The 17,205-nt window shown below is 47.8% G+C and overlaps 1 protein-coding gene across 1 annotated transcript; it reads right to left on the bottom strand.

Annotated features, from left to right (window-relative positions):
- Positions 1-1,636: 1,636 nt before the first annotated feature.
- Positions 1,637-16,836, bottom strand: LOC146192198 (uncharacterized). Its single transcript, XM_084600425.1, has 4 exons — positions 16,828-16,836; positions 12,979-13,180; positions 6,591-6,856; positions 1,637-2,248 (listed from the first exon to the last, which is right to left on the bottom strand). The coding sequence occupies exons 1-4, from the start codon at positions 16,834-16,836 to the stop codon at positions 1,637-1,639; spliced, it is 1,089 nt and encodes a 362-aa protein (XP_084456551.1).
- Between the last annotated feature and the right edge of the window lie 369 nt (positions 16,837-17,205).

The following is a 17,205-nucleotide window of genomic DNA, read 5'->3' on the forward strand; positions in this document are numbered from 1 at the left end:
ATGAGCACCCTCATTTCCCCTTAATTGATCTGTTTGTAGCTTACGGGAGTCTCGGTTCTGGCAGTCTTGAAGCCATAGGTAGCGTAAGAGGGTTCTAGCACAGCTGTCGCCCTTGTTCTTGATCACGTTCTACGTGACGCTGGCGGTAACAAAGGACGTTCCACGTCCGCCGCCTTGGCTGAGGGTGGCGCTGGTGAACACTCTCAAGGTTCGTATACAGACAACATAAATACCCAAGAAAGTAGCAGGGGGGACAGCGGCCGATGTAGCTCAGTTGGAAGAGCACCGGTAGCGTTATTCGGAGGTCGTGGGTTCGGTTGCCACCATCGGCACGTTGTTTTTTCTTCTACTTTGTGTTTAATTATCTTTCCCCTAACAGATTACATTACTAATCTCTGTAATTATCCAAGTAAACATTTAAAAAAAGACGTAAAGTACCATCCCCAACGCTTTCCTTGGCCTCGTCGACTGTTGGCTTCTTTCCTTCATATATCTATATAAAGGGAGGAGAAAAGGAAGTGAACGATGTGACAGCGGCATAAGGTAACGTTACTCACGAGAACGTGCTCACAAGGCCATGTTAGACTGTCTGTGTTTTTCTGGTTACGCAGCTGCCTTTTCAAGAGAATTTTTTTTTTTTGAGACAGGACGGAACAAAGGGTAAACTTTCAATACTCGTGTTGTACCACACGGGGAGGTACGCAGCCCGGCGCTCTCCGTTCTTGCACTTGTCGGCCTGTCAGCTCCGGCTTTGGTAGAGCGCTGAACACTGCGCTCCAGTGGCGACACGTGGTCGCAACAAGTCGCACATAGAGTTCAATATCTGTGTCTCGGAAAACGCCAGGAAACATTCAGGTAAAATGGGTTGCTCAATAATTGAAATATGCCAACGAGGAGGTAAGTAATAAACCGACGGGGGGGGGGGGGGGGGAGTGAAGGAATAATAATACATATCAAGCTGTAACATATCAAGAAGGGCTTGCAGCCTTTGGAAGTTGTTTCACCAAAATGGAATCAGTATAGTTTGTTTTTAGCTCACACTCATGTAGTCCCATAGCTACTAAGCAACGTATGCTGAGCATTACACAAAAAACCGTTTATTTAAGGTAATGCACGAAGTAATAGGCTTCTGTGATGGCGTTGGCCTTCTTGCTACGAGGCTATAGAACATGCAGATAAGAACAAGTACCGCACGCGTCTGAATATGTGATCTTAGAGTGCTCGCTCACCGTTTTCAAGATAACTTACAATACTGTTGAATACCTTAGCTCTGCAACAGCCTCTGAAAATACCAAAGAAAAGGTTCTATTACAAATGGTGGTCGCTAATTTAGGATAAAAAAACCGGATTGTTTTATTACTTTTGAACACGTTTCAGAAAGATGCGGTAACGCTCTGCGTAAACTATAAGGTGATCTAACGCTTCATTGTTCGTAAACATTATTTTAAAAGCAGACGTTCTTTCAATTTATGTACCAAAGTTCTTTTCAGCTTGGACACACTATATAATCGAAGGATCGAATATGGAGACTAAACATCCACGAACGCGTATTTGGTGGGATATTATGCTGCACTGCGTGATGAGGAACTCGCAGGTGGAGCTAGTACGCTGCGTGCACAGTCACCGTTTGCATGGTTCAGTCTAAGCTCGCGAGGAGGCCGCACCGCCACTCACTCCTCATGGGCGCTCCCCTGGGGCATTCGTGGACTCCGGCGAAGGCGAGCGAATGTCTCAGCGGACCATTGCAGGCGTCTTCGCCGAAAGACTCGCCGCATTGCAGGTAGCACCAAAAGAAAAAGAACAGCCTATCGCTATGCATGTCGGGAAAACTCTCGTCCAGAGGCTCAGATGTGCGGTTCTCCCGTGCCTCGCGGTACGCTGCAAAAGCTGCATCCACCGACGTGAGCCTGAAGACAAACTCCCAGTCCAGATTGGTGAGAGCGGACACATTCTTGGGCGTGGCTAGAAAGCATGCGATGTCGTTGTGCAGCTCAGCTTTGGTGGGCCCGGTCCACGAGCCGTTGGCGAAGAACAGTTCGGCCAGGCTGATGGCAGCAACGGAGCCTAAGGCGCCGTACTTGGCGCTGAGAGGAGCTCTCGGTTCGTACACAGGAAACCTGAGCGCGTACGGCATGAGAGAGAAGTCTTGCTCCTCTTTGTGCACACGGGCGAGGAGGGGTGTCCTCTTTGAAGCGGATGGCGTCATCTTGATGCTGTACGGCCACGGACTGACGTCTTCGCGCCCGACCTGCGAGCGGCCAAGAATGCTCCAGTTATGTCTTCACCGAAGGTTGCCGACGGATGGGATGAATCTTAGCAACATGTCTTGCGCAGTGACATGAGCGCTTCAGGCGAAGGGTACGTTTGCCAACAGATGCAGCATCGAAGCGAAATCTAACGTCGTCCATCTGGCTTAAAGGCCTCTTATACTTCCGATTGTCATGCAACTTCACGTACAGTGAAGACCAGAAAACCTGGCAATCTAGGAAAGAGTTTTTGGATGCGATTGTTTCAAATTATAAAGTGTACTTATTCATTGCACTATAACATATCCGCATAACCTCTCTCGATACTCTTGTAGTTGTTGTTGTGAAATTCCAATAGCACACGCCATTGGGTTTCTATGACAGTCTCCCGTGTTAGGGAACTTCTAGTATTCACTAGTGAGCGCAGGACAAAATTAACAAGAATTTACATGAATGTCTAGGTAAACTCCACAGTTTTCTCACAATTATTTAAAAAGAAGAAAAAGAAATTTGCTTTCCTATGACAGTGGCAATCACTTACTGTGACCGCGGGACAAATTTTCGAATTAGAACTTGCTGCATATAGAGGATGCGGTCATTTTTGTCAATATATTCACAAAATTGACAATATTTCAATGTTGCTCGACAAACATGGAAGAAGAAAAAGAGTTGACGAATCCCAACACTTGTGATATAATCTGATATCAGTTATGATATCATCTGACTTTGGAAGTCACACGTTTTGGATACAACATAGCACTAACCACGCTCTATCTGGGAAAAGGTTTAATTATAACGACTTTGTTGTACACCATATTGTTAGATTGCACTTCAACTGTTCGCTTAGTATTAGAATCACCATAACTTGTTGGCTCCCCACCGCTAAACGCTGCATTGACCAAGCCGAAACAGTATAGCGAAATGCCATTAGAATAATTTATAATGAGTACCACCGTAGCAATTCCTTAGCAGAAATTATATGCGAAGAATTTCTTCCGACACTCTGAATCATGCCATGTTCTTGCCGCTAAAATTTATTTTAATTCCTTTGTACAATGCATTCAGTAAAAAAAAGAATAAATAGTTCATGATTTTTAACACAACAAAGAGAGCAAAGCACACTCATCGCAGAACCTCGTATAGTGGCACACAATTAGGTTCTTTTCTCATGCCTTCCATAATTGGGACCACTTGGCGAGTGAATAGTTCTTTGCAATTCCTTGGATGCACTTTTGAATTGCATGCCCATTAAAGAAGATATAGGATGAGAAAATGTACTATGCTTTATAGTTGCTTAGTTGTTTTGTTTTCTGCGTGCTTGATTTGTTGCATTACCTTCCCCTTTGTATTACATTCTACAATCAAGGATTTTGGTTTTGTCTTAACTGCAATCACCTGCATGTACACATATCAATGCTCTTACGTTTTTGTATTTGTTACCCCTGTATTGCAAAGGGCTGACGGTATGTTGTAAATACGTAATATTAACTGATGAGTGGGAGCGAAAGAGCAACTTTAAAGGCAAACATTTGGCACGATTTGAAATCTTAAACAATTACTGTCCATACCTGCTAACAGTAGTTTTACATGTCTCTAGGTTTCCGCATAATAAAACGTGCCCAGAGAGCTCGATTTGATAAGGCTTTCACTAAAATGTTTTCATAGCGCAGACCATTTATTTCTGCTGCTATTATTACCATGGTCGAACCCCTGCTTATGATTTCCAATGAGCGGACGAGGAGTGGTGACATGTCCGCGTATGCGCCGAAGGCGTGCACCAAGTAGTCCTCTCTCGATCTTTCCAAGTAGCGGAAGAGGGCCCCCGTTGCGTTCTCGTAAGATGGCACCAGGATTTTCTGCAGCGATGGTGACCTTCCGATCTGATCGCGGAAGGCTCGGCTCACGTGTTGCACGATACTGGCCACATCGCTGAGCACATTCTGCGTTGCCACTTCGTCCACGTAGTCGGAGTTGAAGGCGAACCCCATGTTCTCCTGGACGATTTGGAGGCAGGCGGCTCGCTGGGCCTCCTGGATGTCGTCGGGTGAACCGCGCTTGTAGAAGCTACGCATGGCCTGGCTATCGGTCAGCAGGGATAACAGCTGCACCACTATCCAGCCCAGCGTGAGCGCGAAGCCCTCCGCGCCCAACTTGGAGGGAAGGTGAAATATAGACCGAATGAATTCGGGTCTCCTCATCACTACACGGATGTTGGCTACCTCATCCACGTGTAGTTGGTCGCGTAACGCATGCGACCACAGGTCGCGACTGATAGTGGCGTCGTCTTGTTGGACAAGCGACTCCCAGATGTCGCTCATATGCAGCTCCAGATCGGGCGCATTAATATTGTCGAAGGGCGTCCGAAGCTCAGTAAGGGTCTCGTTCTCCAGGATCATCTGGGTCTGGTAGGTGACCTGCAAGACCTCCCTGTCGGCGACATAACGCTGTTTCAGCGAGTTGAATAGTGCTCTGTGATTCTGGGCATGATCCCGTAGTAGCAGCAGCTCGGTGTACATGCTTGTCGGCTGGAACACGTAACGATGTTCGCCTAGGAGATGCAAGTCGAACAGGAAGGCCACTCCCCAGTTATGGCACAGATAGAGCAGCGTCGAGAGCGGGTTTGCAACCGGGACCATGTGGGGCCAGTGAAGCCCGGCGAGGCGAAGCAAGCTTTTGATCTCGTTCTCCTGCGAATATTGCAGTTTCTTCTCGTGCGCGGAATCCACGACTCTTATTTTCTTTAATTTATCTTTTCATTTCACGAATGCTGTCGAAGTCTAAAGATGTGGTATGCACGTCACAAACGAGCACCGTAGCGAAATTATGCTGGTTGCTTCATGAATCGCCGGAAAATTAAAAAAAAATATAAGATGTTCAAAAGCGAACACAGCTTTTGGACCTGAATGATGCCAATGTAGGCGGACGTCAAAAAGCAGGCGGATTATGTTGGTAAGCTGATTATAGTATTTGAAAAAAATGGACTCTTTAAGTATTGAAGTTAGGCATCTAGCTGCAACTACAGTTTTGTCAGTGGCCGTTATTTACAGCCGTATCGATATTTACAATTTTGGAGCAATGCTGAGCAAAACCTCGCAATCTCTCTACAAAAGACGCATGCTTTCGAGAAACCCGCACTGAAAGCAACGCGCCTAGGGCTGTCACTCCGTGGCGCTAGTGACGTGGCCTTCTGTGTGCCGCGTAGACAGGAGCAGCAAGCAGTGGTGCCCATAGAAGCAGAGGCGGGATCGAGAAGGAGACTTTGCGAATGCGCCATTGAGGGACGGCGCTGGGGCCTTTAATTAGAGATTGGAGTTTTCAAAAGCGCGCCTGTTTTGGCGCTAGGAAGTGAACATTTGTTGACCAACGACGCCAAGGGTAATCGCGTTTTCGACATTCTAAAACCTGATATGGGTATTACTAATTGGGAGATACAAATCTCTAATTGTAATAAGATTTCTCACTGTAACAGTTAAGCTATTTATAAAAAATTAGTTACCATCCTACTAATTAGCATTATTAACCGTCTTTGTGATGTCCATCGGCACGCGTACAGTTGCGCCGCAGGAGCTGTTTTGACACCACAGGAAGGTTCGTTTTTAGAGCGCAAATTCTACTGCTCAAACCTCAAGGTGATCCGAACATTTCACCTTGGACTCTCGCACTGCGCAGCAAACATCCTCATAGAGATCAAACTGCAACACACTCTCGCGCTTTTCACTGCACGGTGTTTTCTTTATGAAGTATCATTTGTGCCGCAAAAACATTGCCGCGACAGGGATTCGAACAAGCGCCAGGACTAAGAGGTTATCTTGCGTGGCCCAGGCACGAGACCACTATGGTATTGTCGCAGCCGAACACGCCTCATATAAAAACTGCAACACACTGTGTACGGTGCAGCAACGTTCTCTCAAGTTTCAACTGTAACACATTCTCGCGATTTGCAGTGAACATTGTCGTCTTCATGAAGTTTCATTTCATGAAGTTCATGAAGTTCCATCTGACCTAGGTAAATATGAAACTGACACGCCATCTGGGCGAGGTTCGCGAGAGTAGTGTCGCGCGAATCCACCAGGCGGCGTGGGGCAGAAGAAGCCACTCTCGCTGAATACAGTGGTCACAACCCTCGCCAGACAGGCTGCCGAAGCCAGAATATGGCGCTGCCGAGTTTACCAAGCGCAGAGAAGTTTACCAGCAGGGACAGCGGATGCGGCCGATGGTTTACGCTTGTGAAACATGGTTGAAAGATAGTTGACCGTCTACAATTTTTTTTATTTAGTGGCGGACTTCACGAAACACCTGACACATAGGGTGTTTGAAAAAGCAAGCGAATGAGTGACGACTGACCTCTTTGTTCTCTCTGAAGACAATGTTGGCACACGAGGTGTACGCCATGGCTGCGCGCTGCTTTGGTGACTGGAACTTTGCAGGCACAGCCACACGCTGCGCCAGCTCCGCGAGCCGCGCGGTGAAATTCTCTAGCAGCATTTCGCGCACTGTGTCGCGGCGCTTGCGCAGCCATCCGCCGCAGACGTGCTGGTGGTAGTCACGGCACGGTTCCACACCCGGTTGCAGGCTGAACTTGACCGCTTTCGCGAACAGCTGGCATTCCTCTGCGCAGAATAATAAGCTTAGTTCTGGCGCGTTTACATTGAACTCTGAAGCATGTTCAGAATTCGTTCACGTACGCAAGGAACTTGGAAAAGGGATAGAAAAAAGCGCGTGTTAGAAGTATTTTAGGCAAACAAAAGCAGCAGAGTACATCTCCTTGACCGAGTGATGCGATGTTTTTGAAATAATTGTTTCACTCAGAATATGAACTCTGCTAGAGGTACCGTAATAAAAGATGCATGAACCATTCGGTCACAATCGGTCAGAATGATCACAACTCCAACCTCATGAACCATTCGGTCACATCCAAGCATTTACTCTGCTTAGCCCAAAATATAAATCCAGCGAGAAACTAAGACAAATGCCACAAAAAATTTGGCATTATCAAATTACGCGAAATTGCTAAATGCAAACTCCTACTAGAGACGCCACGAGCGTCACGGCATGAGTGACAAAACAGACTGAAGCTCTACAAAAAATACCACCACTAGCAGGTCCTCTACTAAGAGCTTTAGCAATGGTTCGGTGTGCTTGGCACATTTTTCAACGCATTCTTGTCGGCTCCTTGTGAGCCCTTTTCAACGCAACGCATTCTTGTGGGCCCTTTGTTGCAGCTGATCGTCAGAAGCAGCTCGGCGACGGTGCTATATTGTCACCCTATGGGTCGGTTTTCTACCCTCATCCATCTCCGTGTGTGTGAGCGCACTCGGCCGAGAGCCCTCCTTATAAATCTCGGCTAAGGGGCTTTACCTCTATTATTCTTCCAACGCCACCTGTCTTGCAAGATTACAAACACATTTTGAATCTCTGCACCAAACGGCGGGTCCAAACTTTTTACGGCAATGGTGGCTGTAAGTGAGCTAATAGGTGCCCATCCAGGTGGCAGAACGACAGCCACCTAATTGCTGGTTTCCACGACAAAGTAAGTGCTGGCCGCACGGCAGGGGATATGTGTGATGATGCCGCACCTTAATATTTTGGCGCTCCACTTGGTAGTTTTCCTTGGCGGTCATTTGGTGTGATGACGTAATGGCTATGGTGGTGCGGAACTATGGGTGCCATTATATGATGTCATAGACACGATGGTGAGCAACTTTGGCTTTCATGGGCTGATGATGTAACTGTATTCGGTTGACCTGGTGGCCACTTGTGAACCACGTCTTACTTGTGAACCATGCCACCTTGACCACCATGGTTAGCACAACTTGATCCCCACCTTAGCTTGCATGAAAGTGGTCAAGGGGTCTAATGACGTAATACTAGACTGTAATACTATGAAAACTGATCTCATACTCGGCTGCCATCTGAAGTTTAGGACGGACACGAAATGTGCAAATTATGTGGTAAGATCTAACGCTCATAAAAAGTTTAAAGCAGATCATTTCGAACCCGACGCAGAATATATTATATATATATTGGTGCTGGATGCCAGGCACGGTGTGCGGCTTAGGTAAAGCGAAATCTGGGCGAGTGGGTGAACGTTCATGATGTAAAAAAAAAGCGCGAAGAACACACGGATAGAAAGGGTGACTCAGACAAGCGCTAACTCGCAACTAAGGTTTATTGCTGATTACACGCAATATAGGTATACATGGAACACGGAAAAATCAGAAATCAAAACAGGTCCCCTCGGGAACTAGTCACGGGGGCCCATGATTTTTTAGCTTCCGCCATGCAGCGTTAATGACAAATGTTTTCTTCCCAAGTTTTTTCCTTATAGAGTGAGACGCGTTGCTGCGTTGGTTTTTTACCCGTGACTAGTTTCGGAGGGAACCTGTTTTGATTTGTGTTTTTCCTTGTGCCATGTATATATTGCGTGTAATCAGCAATAAACCTTAGTTGGGAGTTAGCGCTTGTCGGCGTCGACCTTTCTGTCCGTGTGTTCTTCGCGCTTTTTTAACGTCATGAACGGCGTGCGGCCTACGCCTGTCTAGTGCCCTGCACCGAAGAAGAAGAGGTGCAGAGGGAGCGCGAGGGGCGAGCGCGCGGCAGATCACGGAAAGAATCGCCGCTGCCGGTCGTGCATCTCCGGGTCTCTTGCGTCCTTGTCTGAATTTCTCTGGGCGGGCCCGCCGTCCCAGTACATATTTCTGTGTGAGAAGCGGTTGGCTCAACGGGTTCCAGGGGCGCTTTGGGATTGACTGTACGGGGCTTCCGGTACTGCCATGTCTGTCACGACGTCATGTGTTGGCGGGCGTCAGTGCAGGTTGGGCCACCAAAAGCGCTCCGAGACGCGTGCGAAAGTATTGTCGCGACCAAGGTGGCCTGCCGCGGGAGCGTCGTGCAGATCGTACAAGACATAGGGCCGCAGAGTGGCCAGGACCATGGACGACCACGGAGCCGCTTTACGTGGTACAGGATACCGTCCGTAAGTCGATAGGCGCGGCGCAGCTGGCGGGTGCACGTCCCGCACCGGCTCCGAGCGTACGAATTATGGCAGCCAGGTCGAGATGACTGGCCTGTGCGGTCCGAAGGTCGGTCAAAGACGCCATCGATTAAGGATAGCGAGAAAGGAAATCGGTGTCCTGGATGGGCGGAGCCACTAAGATGCATGATGTCGAAATCATATTCTTGTTGTTGGGAAGACCAGCGCACCAGCTTCGAATTCAAATGCGTGGAGGTCTTCAACCAAGTCAGCCCGTTGTTACCCGTGACTACTGAGGCGGCCGTACAGGTATGGACAGACCTTCGCGACCACCCAGACAACGGCGGCTCTCGAGCTGCCGGCGTCGCTCTGTCAGCTGGCATAAACCAGGACACGCTGGTCGCCGGACTTGTCTTCATGCAAAAGCGTGCGTGTACAAGATGGCCAGAGCACACTCATCGTAATGGGCCAAAGTTGGAGGCTCGAGGAGTGCATGCTTGACGGCAACAAACGCTCGTTGTTGAGCTGGATTCCAAGTCCACGCTGCGTTCTTTTTCAGCAGGCTCGCTTCATTTGACGAAGTTCGAAATAAAGCGGAGGAAGTGGGATGCAAATTCTAGAAAACGTTTCTGTTGCTTGGGCGTGAGCGGACCTTCGTAATTCATTAGTACCAGAATATCAGGGTCGGGACGAATGACATGCCAATCCACGACGTCACCCAAGTACATTACCTCGGAAAAATCGACGAAGCACGTTTCGGTTTCAAGCGAAGCTCCGCGGCGGTAAGAGCCTCAAGAACAAGCTTGTGGCGTCTCTGATGCTCTTGAAACGTAGAAGCATAGATAATGACGTCATCTAGGTAGACAGGCGCCATGGGCCATTTTATGTGGCCAACACGCGGTCTAAAGGCGCTGGAACATGGCTGGGACATTGGAGAGGCCAAAGGGCATTCGTTTAAACTGGTAGAGGCCGTCGAAAGTCATGAAATCTATTTTTTTTCCGCGTTTTCGGGATGAAGTGGTACCTGCCAATAGCCCGAAAGGAGATCCAAAGTTTTAAAGTAGTGGGACCCATTCAGTTGGGCGAGGGTGTCGCCAACGTGAGGTAGTGAATAGACGTCGAGTTGGGTGACGGCGTTTAATTTGCGTTAATCAACGCAGAAGCGCGTCGTTCCAATCTTCTTCCGCACAAGGACAACGGGAGAAGAGCAGGGGCTACACTAAAGGGGAAATGATGTCCTTGTAGAGCATGTTGGCCACGTGTTGCTGAATAACCCACCGTTCGGTTAGCGCGACAAGACGAGGTTGGTGGTGGATGGGCCCGTAACCAGCACTGTCGATGCGATGTGGTGGTGTGTCCAGGAAGTACACCCAAGTTCTTCGGCACGGAGAGCGAGGCAACTGCGGTGTTGCTGCAGTAAGGCGTTCAGTGCGATGAGCTTAGCAGAGGTCAGGCTGGGGCCAAAATTGAAGGACTCCGACGGTAGGGCTTCAGGTGTTGGCCGGCACCAGAGCCGCAGGCTGCAGAGAGGTGACCGATGTGCCTGGGCCTAAAATGTGCGCCTTGCCCAAGGTGACGAAGTACGAGACGTGACGAAGTACGAGAGAGTGACCATCGAAGTTAAGTAAAAGCGCGTCAGCCTTTCCGCCCATCACCGACCGAAGGTGAGGTCGTCTCGCGGGCTGGTGCTGCACAGCGGATGGATTGGGAGAGCACGTCGACGGTTATCTGGTCGCCGAGCCGCCTCAGTACCCAAGTTGCCAGTACTGGTGGTAGGGTCGCGTCAGAAGCCGTTGAGACTGTGCACATGTCGGACAGCGGGACGTAGCATTCAAGCTTCGGCGCGACACCACATAGGAAAGTGGAGATACATTTGGCAGCTGACACCACAAAGAGCAATAGGTAGGTAAGGAATTGAAAAGCCGAAGAACCAGGTCGATATTCTATATGTATACACATGCGCCGCTTAGAATGTACTAAGAATTGGCAAAAAAACTCTGGCAATATTGTACAGAATGCCAGAATCATATTTAAAGATACAGGGTAGGCAGTATTCCTCCAATCTATTTTAGCCTATGCTTGTGATCATTTTCTGTTGATCTGCTGGGGTTAGAACATTCGCTTTGGTATCATTGCGATCAGCAATCTGTGATAGCGATACTGAAAAGGTTTGTTTTTTTTCTGATTGTTAGATCTTTTGTTAGCTTTTTTACTATGCATACAAAATTTAAAAGCCAATATCTGCTGTAAATTGCCTTTCATTAGTGAATTCCCTACATTAAAGTTCATGATTCTAGTTCATTGTACTCTCTGTAGTATTCACTCATTAAGTTTGAATGTTTATCTCCCTACATACTTTCATTCCTAAAGGAAGGTCAAAATGCAGCAAAACTTCACGTTTTGAGATAACTGACTTTGATGTAGAAGAAAGTGCTTTATTAGAATGCTCAACCCTAGAAATACGCATTCACGCACTTTTTTTAAAACAGCGAGGTATTCACCTACATTAACAATACTTCTGCTACCTTGCTCTCCGGGCCTTCTCAGTGACCAGTCGTGTAGCCTTCCCCACAAAGTATAGCCGCAGCTGGTCAAATATAAACTTATGTTACTCGGTGTTGTCCGTTTAGATATCATGAACCGGTGAACTGAGAAGCACTTTAAACAGTGCAGTGAGAACTGGCAAGCAACAAATTGTCGTACAGCATGTTCAGCCAGCAGCCACTCCGAACCGCATGCCTTACACTCACAGCTGCGTTGATGGCACATGAAAGAAGTAAATCAGCCCACAGCCACGGTCCCTAACGCTTGCGTTTATGGTCTAGCGTTCTGGCGAGCTTGAAATCTTCGATGCAGACGCGAGTAGTGACTTTGGCGTCCACCGCTGAATTTTTCTGACGAAATTCAGCGTTATTGCATATCGAATTATGTCGGTTCCCATGGAAGCATCGTTTTCTAAATCACGTCTTTGTCTTCGACATTCGATGTGATGAGTGCTAAATAGTCAACGTCAAAATAACACGATATATTGGTTGCCCGCGAAAACATGACGAAACACGAGCAACATACCTTGCGTTACGAGTAGCGTGGCTGCGCGTGAATAGTTGCTTCACTAAATAAATACGCTAGCTAGCTTATTTTGCGGCAGCTCTCACGCTAAATGTGAATAAAATAGGCGATGAAAAAAAAACCTTTTTTTTTCAGAATGGGAAAGGCAGAGTTCATTAGCTGGTGCCAATGGGGTCGTGGCTGAGTGCTGCCTTAGTTTCATGAAAGGTCAACTTCCAAATAAATATTACCCATGGGCGTAAATAATATATTGGGCTATGCTAAGGATAGAAACGATGTTTTAAATCGCAGAAAAGCAAGCAAGTCAATTTTGTTTCTTAAATTTTGCCTACTCTGTTCACTTAACAGGAGGAGGTTGACCGAAATCGATGTAAGAAAGTCGCTGGGGGGTTGTCATATAAGCCCATCTTTTCACGTTTCGTTATCTGCAATGCCTCACCCTGCCATTAATATGAGCGTTTAAGAGCTCTGTTCTGCACGCGAGTGTGTAGAATCTCTGTCTCTCTTACTCTCTCTCTCTCTCTCTCTCTATATATATATATATATATATATATATATATATATATATATATACATACATACAAAGCGGCGCTCTGTTTACGTCCAACCTGCTATAGCTGAGTCACCCTGAGTATTCAAAACAATGAAATAATGGCTTCCGCGCGGGCAGAGAGAGAGAGCGTCTCACACCAGATTGACAGGTCTTGATGGGCTCCACTTTGGTGCTGTAGATGACGAGGGCGGAGACGAGCATCAGGCATCCGATGATGATGATGGCGGAGCTGACTGCAGTGGCCAGCGTGTAGTCTGCCTGGAGCCACTTGCGCTTCATCTCCCGGAGGCCAGCTCTGGCGCGCACGAGTCGGCCACCGCTGACACTGGCGGGGTATCGCTGCACAGGAAAAGTCGCTATGTGCCATGAAACGCTTTATCAGCATCACCAAGTAGGGCACAAAAGCGGAGGCTGCAGCAGAGTTTGGAAGCGTCCCTGCTTGGTGCAGCACAATTTGGGCATCCGCCTTAACAGCTCGAGTTTGTGCACTGTCGTCTGCAAAATATCACATCTGCCTGGCCTACAGCCGTAGACGCATTAAGCAATGCTTGGTGTCAAGTGCAGTCGTTTTCGGGATACACGGCGATCGTCTGCGGCAACAGCTGCAGCGGCTGGCCGCAATTTGCCCCTGGTATCTTCGCCCAGTCCTCGCTGCGAGGCTGTACCTTGCCAAGATTCACTTGGCCCTCACTCTTGTGCGATAATGTGACACTAGAGTTCTTCGGTACTTTGTATACAGTGACTTGTCATGAAAAGTCCTAGCAACCTTCACAGCCGCTATAAGGGCGCTTTTGCCCGGTAGAGGACATCGGACACGTGTAGGACGGGCGCCGGCTCTATGCCCCATATCGGAAGAAAAATATGTTTAGATATTGCCGCGAATGTCGATTGTATCTTTATAGTGATATTAAGACCATGAAAGTTTAGGGTAACGGCAACCAAGGGGTATTTAGCACCGAATCGGGACCTGCATCAAAGACTTCGATAGCGACAAGCGCGTTCTATTCCTGCAGAGCAATGTACTGCCGTCATGAAAGTGCGATGTTTCCAAAGCATATTTGGCGGAAGAAATTTTTTAGTAGATTCCGATCCCTTCAAGGAACCTCGCATAATTCATTGCGCAACTGAAGTGCAGTGACTGCATGTCACGTTTGCGCATGTTATGTCTCTCCCGTCCAAAGTACCAAATGCTTATCTGAATGAGCAAAATTTATCAAGCCAGCAGTTACTTTCGACAAATCAGTGTGCCGAAATTAGCAAGTGATAAACACGAGGACGAACAGTTATTTGATGCGATTTCTTTGTGGTTTTTATGTTTTGCTGATATGTTTACGTTTCTTCCTGTAATGCCGTGTCACATATAAATTTCTGTTGTTTCTACATCCCTTTTCAATATTTGATCTAAAATTTCTTGTCTGTGACTTTATTAGGCATTTTAGAAGCCTCGGGAAGGAACAGCAGTTTACATCAGCTAGCGAAGCACTGGAAGTAATAGGCGGATATGTCTACTTAGGACAAGTAGTAACCGCAGATCCGGACCATGAAAGAGAAATAACAAGAAGAATAAGATTGGGATGGAGCGCATTTGGCAAGCACTCGCAGATTATGACCAGCAGCTTACCGGTATGGCTCAAAAGGAAAGTATACAACAGTTGCATCTTACCTGTATTCACCTATAGGGCTGAAACGTGGAGGCTAACCAAGAGGATTCTACTTAAGTTGAGGACAACGCAGAGGACTATGGAACGAGAAATGGTAGGGGTAACATTAAGAGATAGGAAGCGTGCAGAGTGGGTCAAAGAAATAATTCAAGTTACTGACATTCTAGTGGAAAGTAAGAAGAAATTGGCATGGGCAGGGCATGTAGTGCAAAGAGAGGATAACCGATGGTCACTTAGGGTAACGAACTGGATTCCAAGGGAAGGAAACCGTAGCAGGGGGCGGCAGAAAGTTAGGTGGGCGGATGAGGTTACGTTCGCAGGGGTCAAGTGGATGCAGCTAGCAGAGAACCGGGTCAATTGGAGAAATATGGGAGAGGCTTTCGCCCTGCAGTGGGTATAGTCTGGCTGATGATAATGATGATGAGCTTTACTCTACATCAAGTTTTAATGCATCGCCAGCCAGTGTTTCTGAGCCAGGTTTGCTTTACGCGACAGCATAAGGTTCGAGCGCCGCTCAAGAGCCAGCGTTGTTGGGATTGCTACACGAAAATACCCGGCAGACGCGCGTATCCCCGGCGGACGCCCCGCTTGACTTTGAGCCGCAGCTGCGTCAACACCGGATCAACCGCACCGTAAGTGAAGGGAGGAAGAGGGGAGTGTTAGCATTAGAACGAAAGCTTATGCACCGCTCTCTCCCGTCCTCTCGCACTTCGATCTGCTGGCGTTCCCCGCATCGCACTCTCTCACCGCATACGATGAAAGCAAGGTCCGATGTTGCATGCGCGCGTCGAAATTCAGGCCTGTGCGCCAAAGCGATGGTCGGGACGCACCACTCAGAGTCCAAGGGGCGGACGGCCGCCGCCCTGGGTAAGGAATTGCTCAATAATAAAATACGAAATATTAGACGATCGCTAACAGTACTAAAAATGGAAAGAGAAATAGGAGTTCGCGTTGGGGTAAATCAGTTGCTATGAAGTCTTGCAAGGAGAAGCATCGGCGATGCGCCGAAGCCAGAAAACGGCAACGGGCTCAAAAGACTGCGTGAACAACGTGAACAACGGCTAGCAAAACGGCGAGCGTAAGACACTGCTAGACGAGCGTGTCGTGCACCTCTAGACACTTGTACGTCTGGTGATGATCCTGCATGGAGTCTTCAGAATGCCTTGGACATTGATTACTCGGCCTCAACAGCAGGACGAGAAGAACCACAGAGTAGCGAAGAACGGTGGAATGCAACCAGGCGACAACGACGGGGTCAAGAGACTGCTGAAGAACGAGAGAAAAGGCTTGAGAAAGAACGAGTTCGCGATGCTGCCAGACAGGCAAAACGGTGTGAAGAGCGTAAAAGACAACGTGCAGAAGGGACGGAGGAGATGACAGCTGCACTTTTGAAGAAAAGATGAAAATCTTTGGCTCCTGCTGGCCTGATCGTCCACACTCGGGATGTTGAAGAACAAAGACGTTTGGACTACGCTCGACGGGTTGGTGAATGTGACTCCGCGACGCGTGAATTTCACCGCCTTTTCACGAATAATCCATTCGGAAGCGTGTGTTCAGTGTGTGATCGCCTGTGGCGTAAGAATGACCTAACAACGTTAAGCGAGATTATGTACTGTACTCGTAACTTAACTTACCCAGAGTGCAACGATGAGACTGTACAAAATGCTAAGGTGTGTAATACATGCCGACGAAGTCTGGGGGAGCAAAAGATTCCGTTATACAGTTCGTCTAACGGCTACCGTTATCCGCTGTTACCACCGACCTGTCACCCTTAAATCCTGTAGCTGAAAGACAGCTTTCACCGCGGATTTCGTTCGTCTAGATCAGGCGGTTATTGAACTGGAAGAATGGACACTTCGGAGCCAAAACACAATCATTAATGCTCCCGTAGACACAGATGAGATGCTAAACAACTGCCTCGGAACATAGATGACCAGCGTTCTGTGTTTGTCAACATAAAGAGACGCCTGCTCGCCAAGACTGTGTATCTAGCGCATGAAGTTCCACGACAGACGCTACTGCCTTGGGTTCAGGTGTTCGAAAACTTTCCACAATACAAGCACCACGGCATAAAGATTGATGCAGCCTGACTTGACAAGGTATCTGATGAGGCCATAGCAGTACAGTACGATGTGAAATAATGTGAAGTGAGTTTAAACTATCTCTCTGATCCCATGGTTGAAGACTTGGCATTAAGATTAGGCCAACATACGATGGTTTACGATGAAGTCTTCACTTTAACTATGGCACCAGGAGAAGGCAACGACCTATGAGTATCTTGTATGATATACGCATGCCGAAGAATTGTTGTTTCCAGAGATATACCTTGGTCATGCTAGGGACATCAATCCAGAAGCGATGCAGTCTATCTTCACCATGGCTTCATCCGAGATTAGACGAAGTGACAGACGGGGTGCACTTCCAATGCAGGTTCTGTACATGGCAATGAAAATCATTCGCCATCGAGTTTGTGACCGTATGAACCTTATTTTCATAAATAAGGGAGGCATTTTGAAACTGACCAGGGCTTATGCAAAACGTACAGAAAAGATCAAGGATATCATTGACAGAGACATGAGAGTCATGAGCGGTGTACCCAACACTGTGCAGTACTGGCACATACGTAAAGCCGAGCTCTTTGCAATGATTCGCCAGTTGGGCAAACCTACCGTGTTCCTAACATTGCCAGCGGCAGACAGAAGT

This window comes from Amblyomma maculatum, chromosome 4 (genome assembly GCF_055883805.1).
Source record: "Amblyomma maculatum isolate TAMU_Amacu chromosome 4, ASM5588380v1, whole genome shotgun sequence".
Classification (NCBI taxonomy): Eukaryota; Metazoa; Arthropoda; class Arachnida; order Ixodida; family Ixodidae; genus Amblyomma; species Amblyomma maculatum.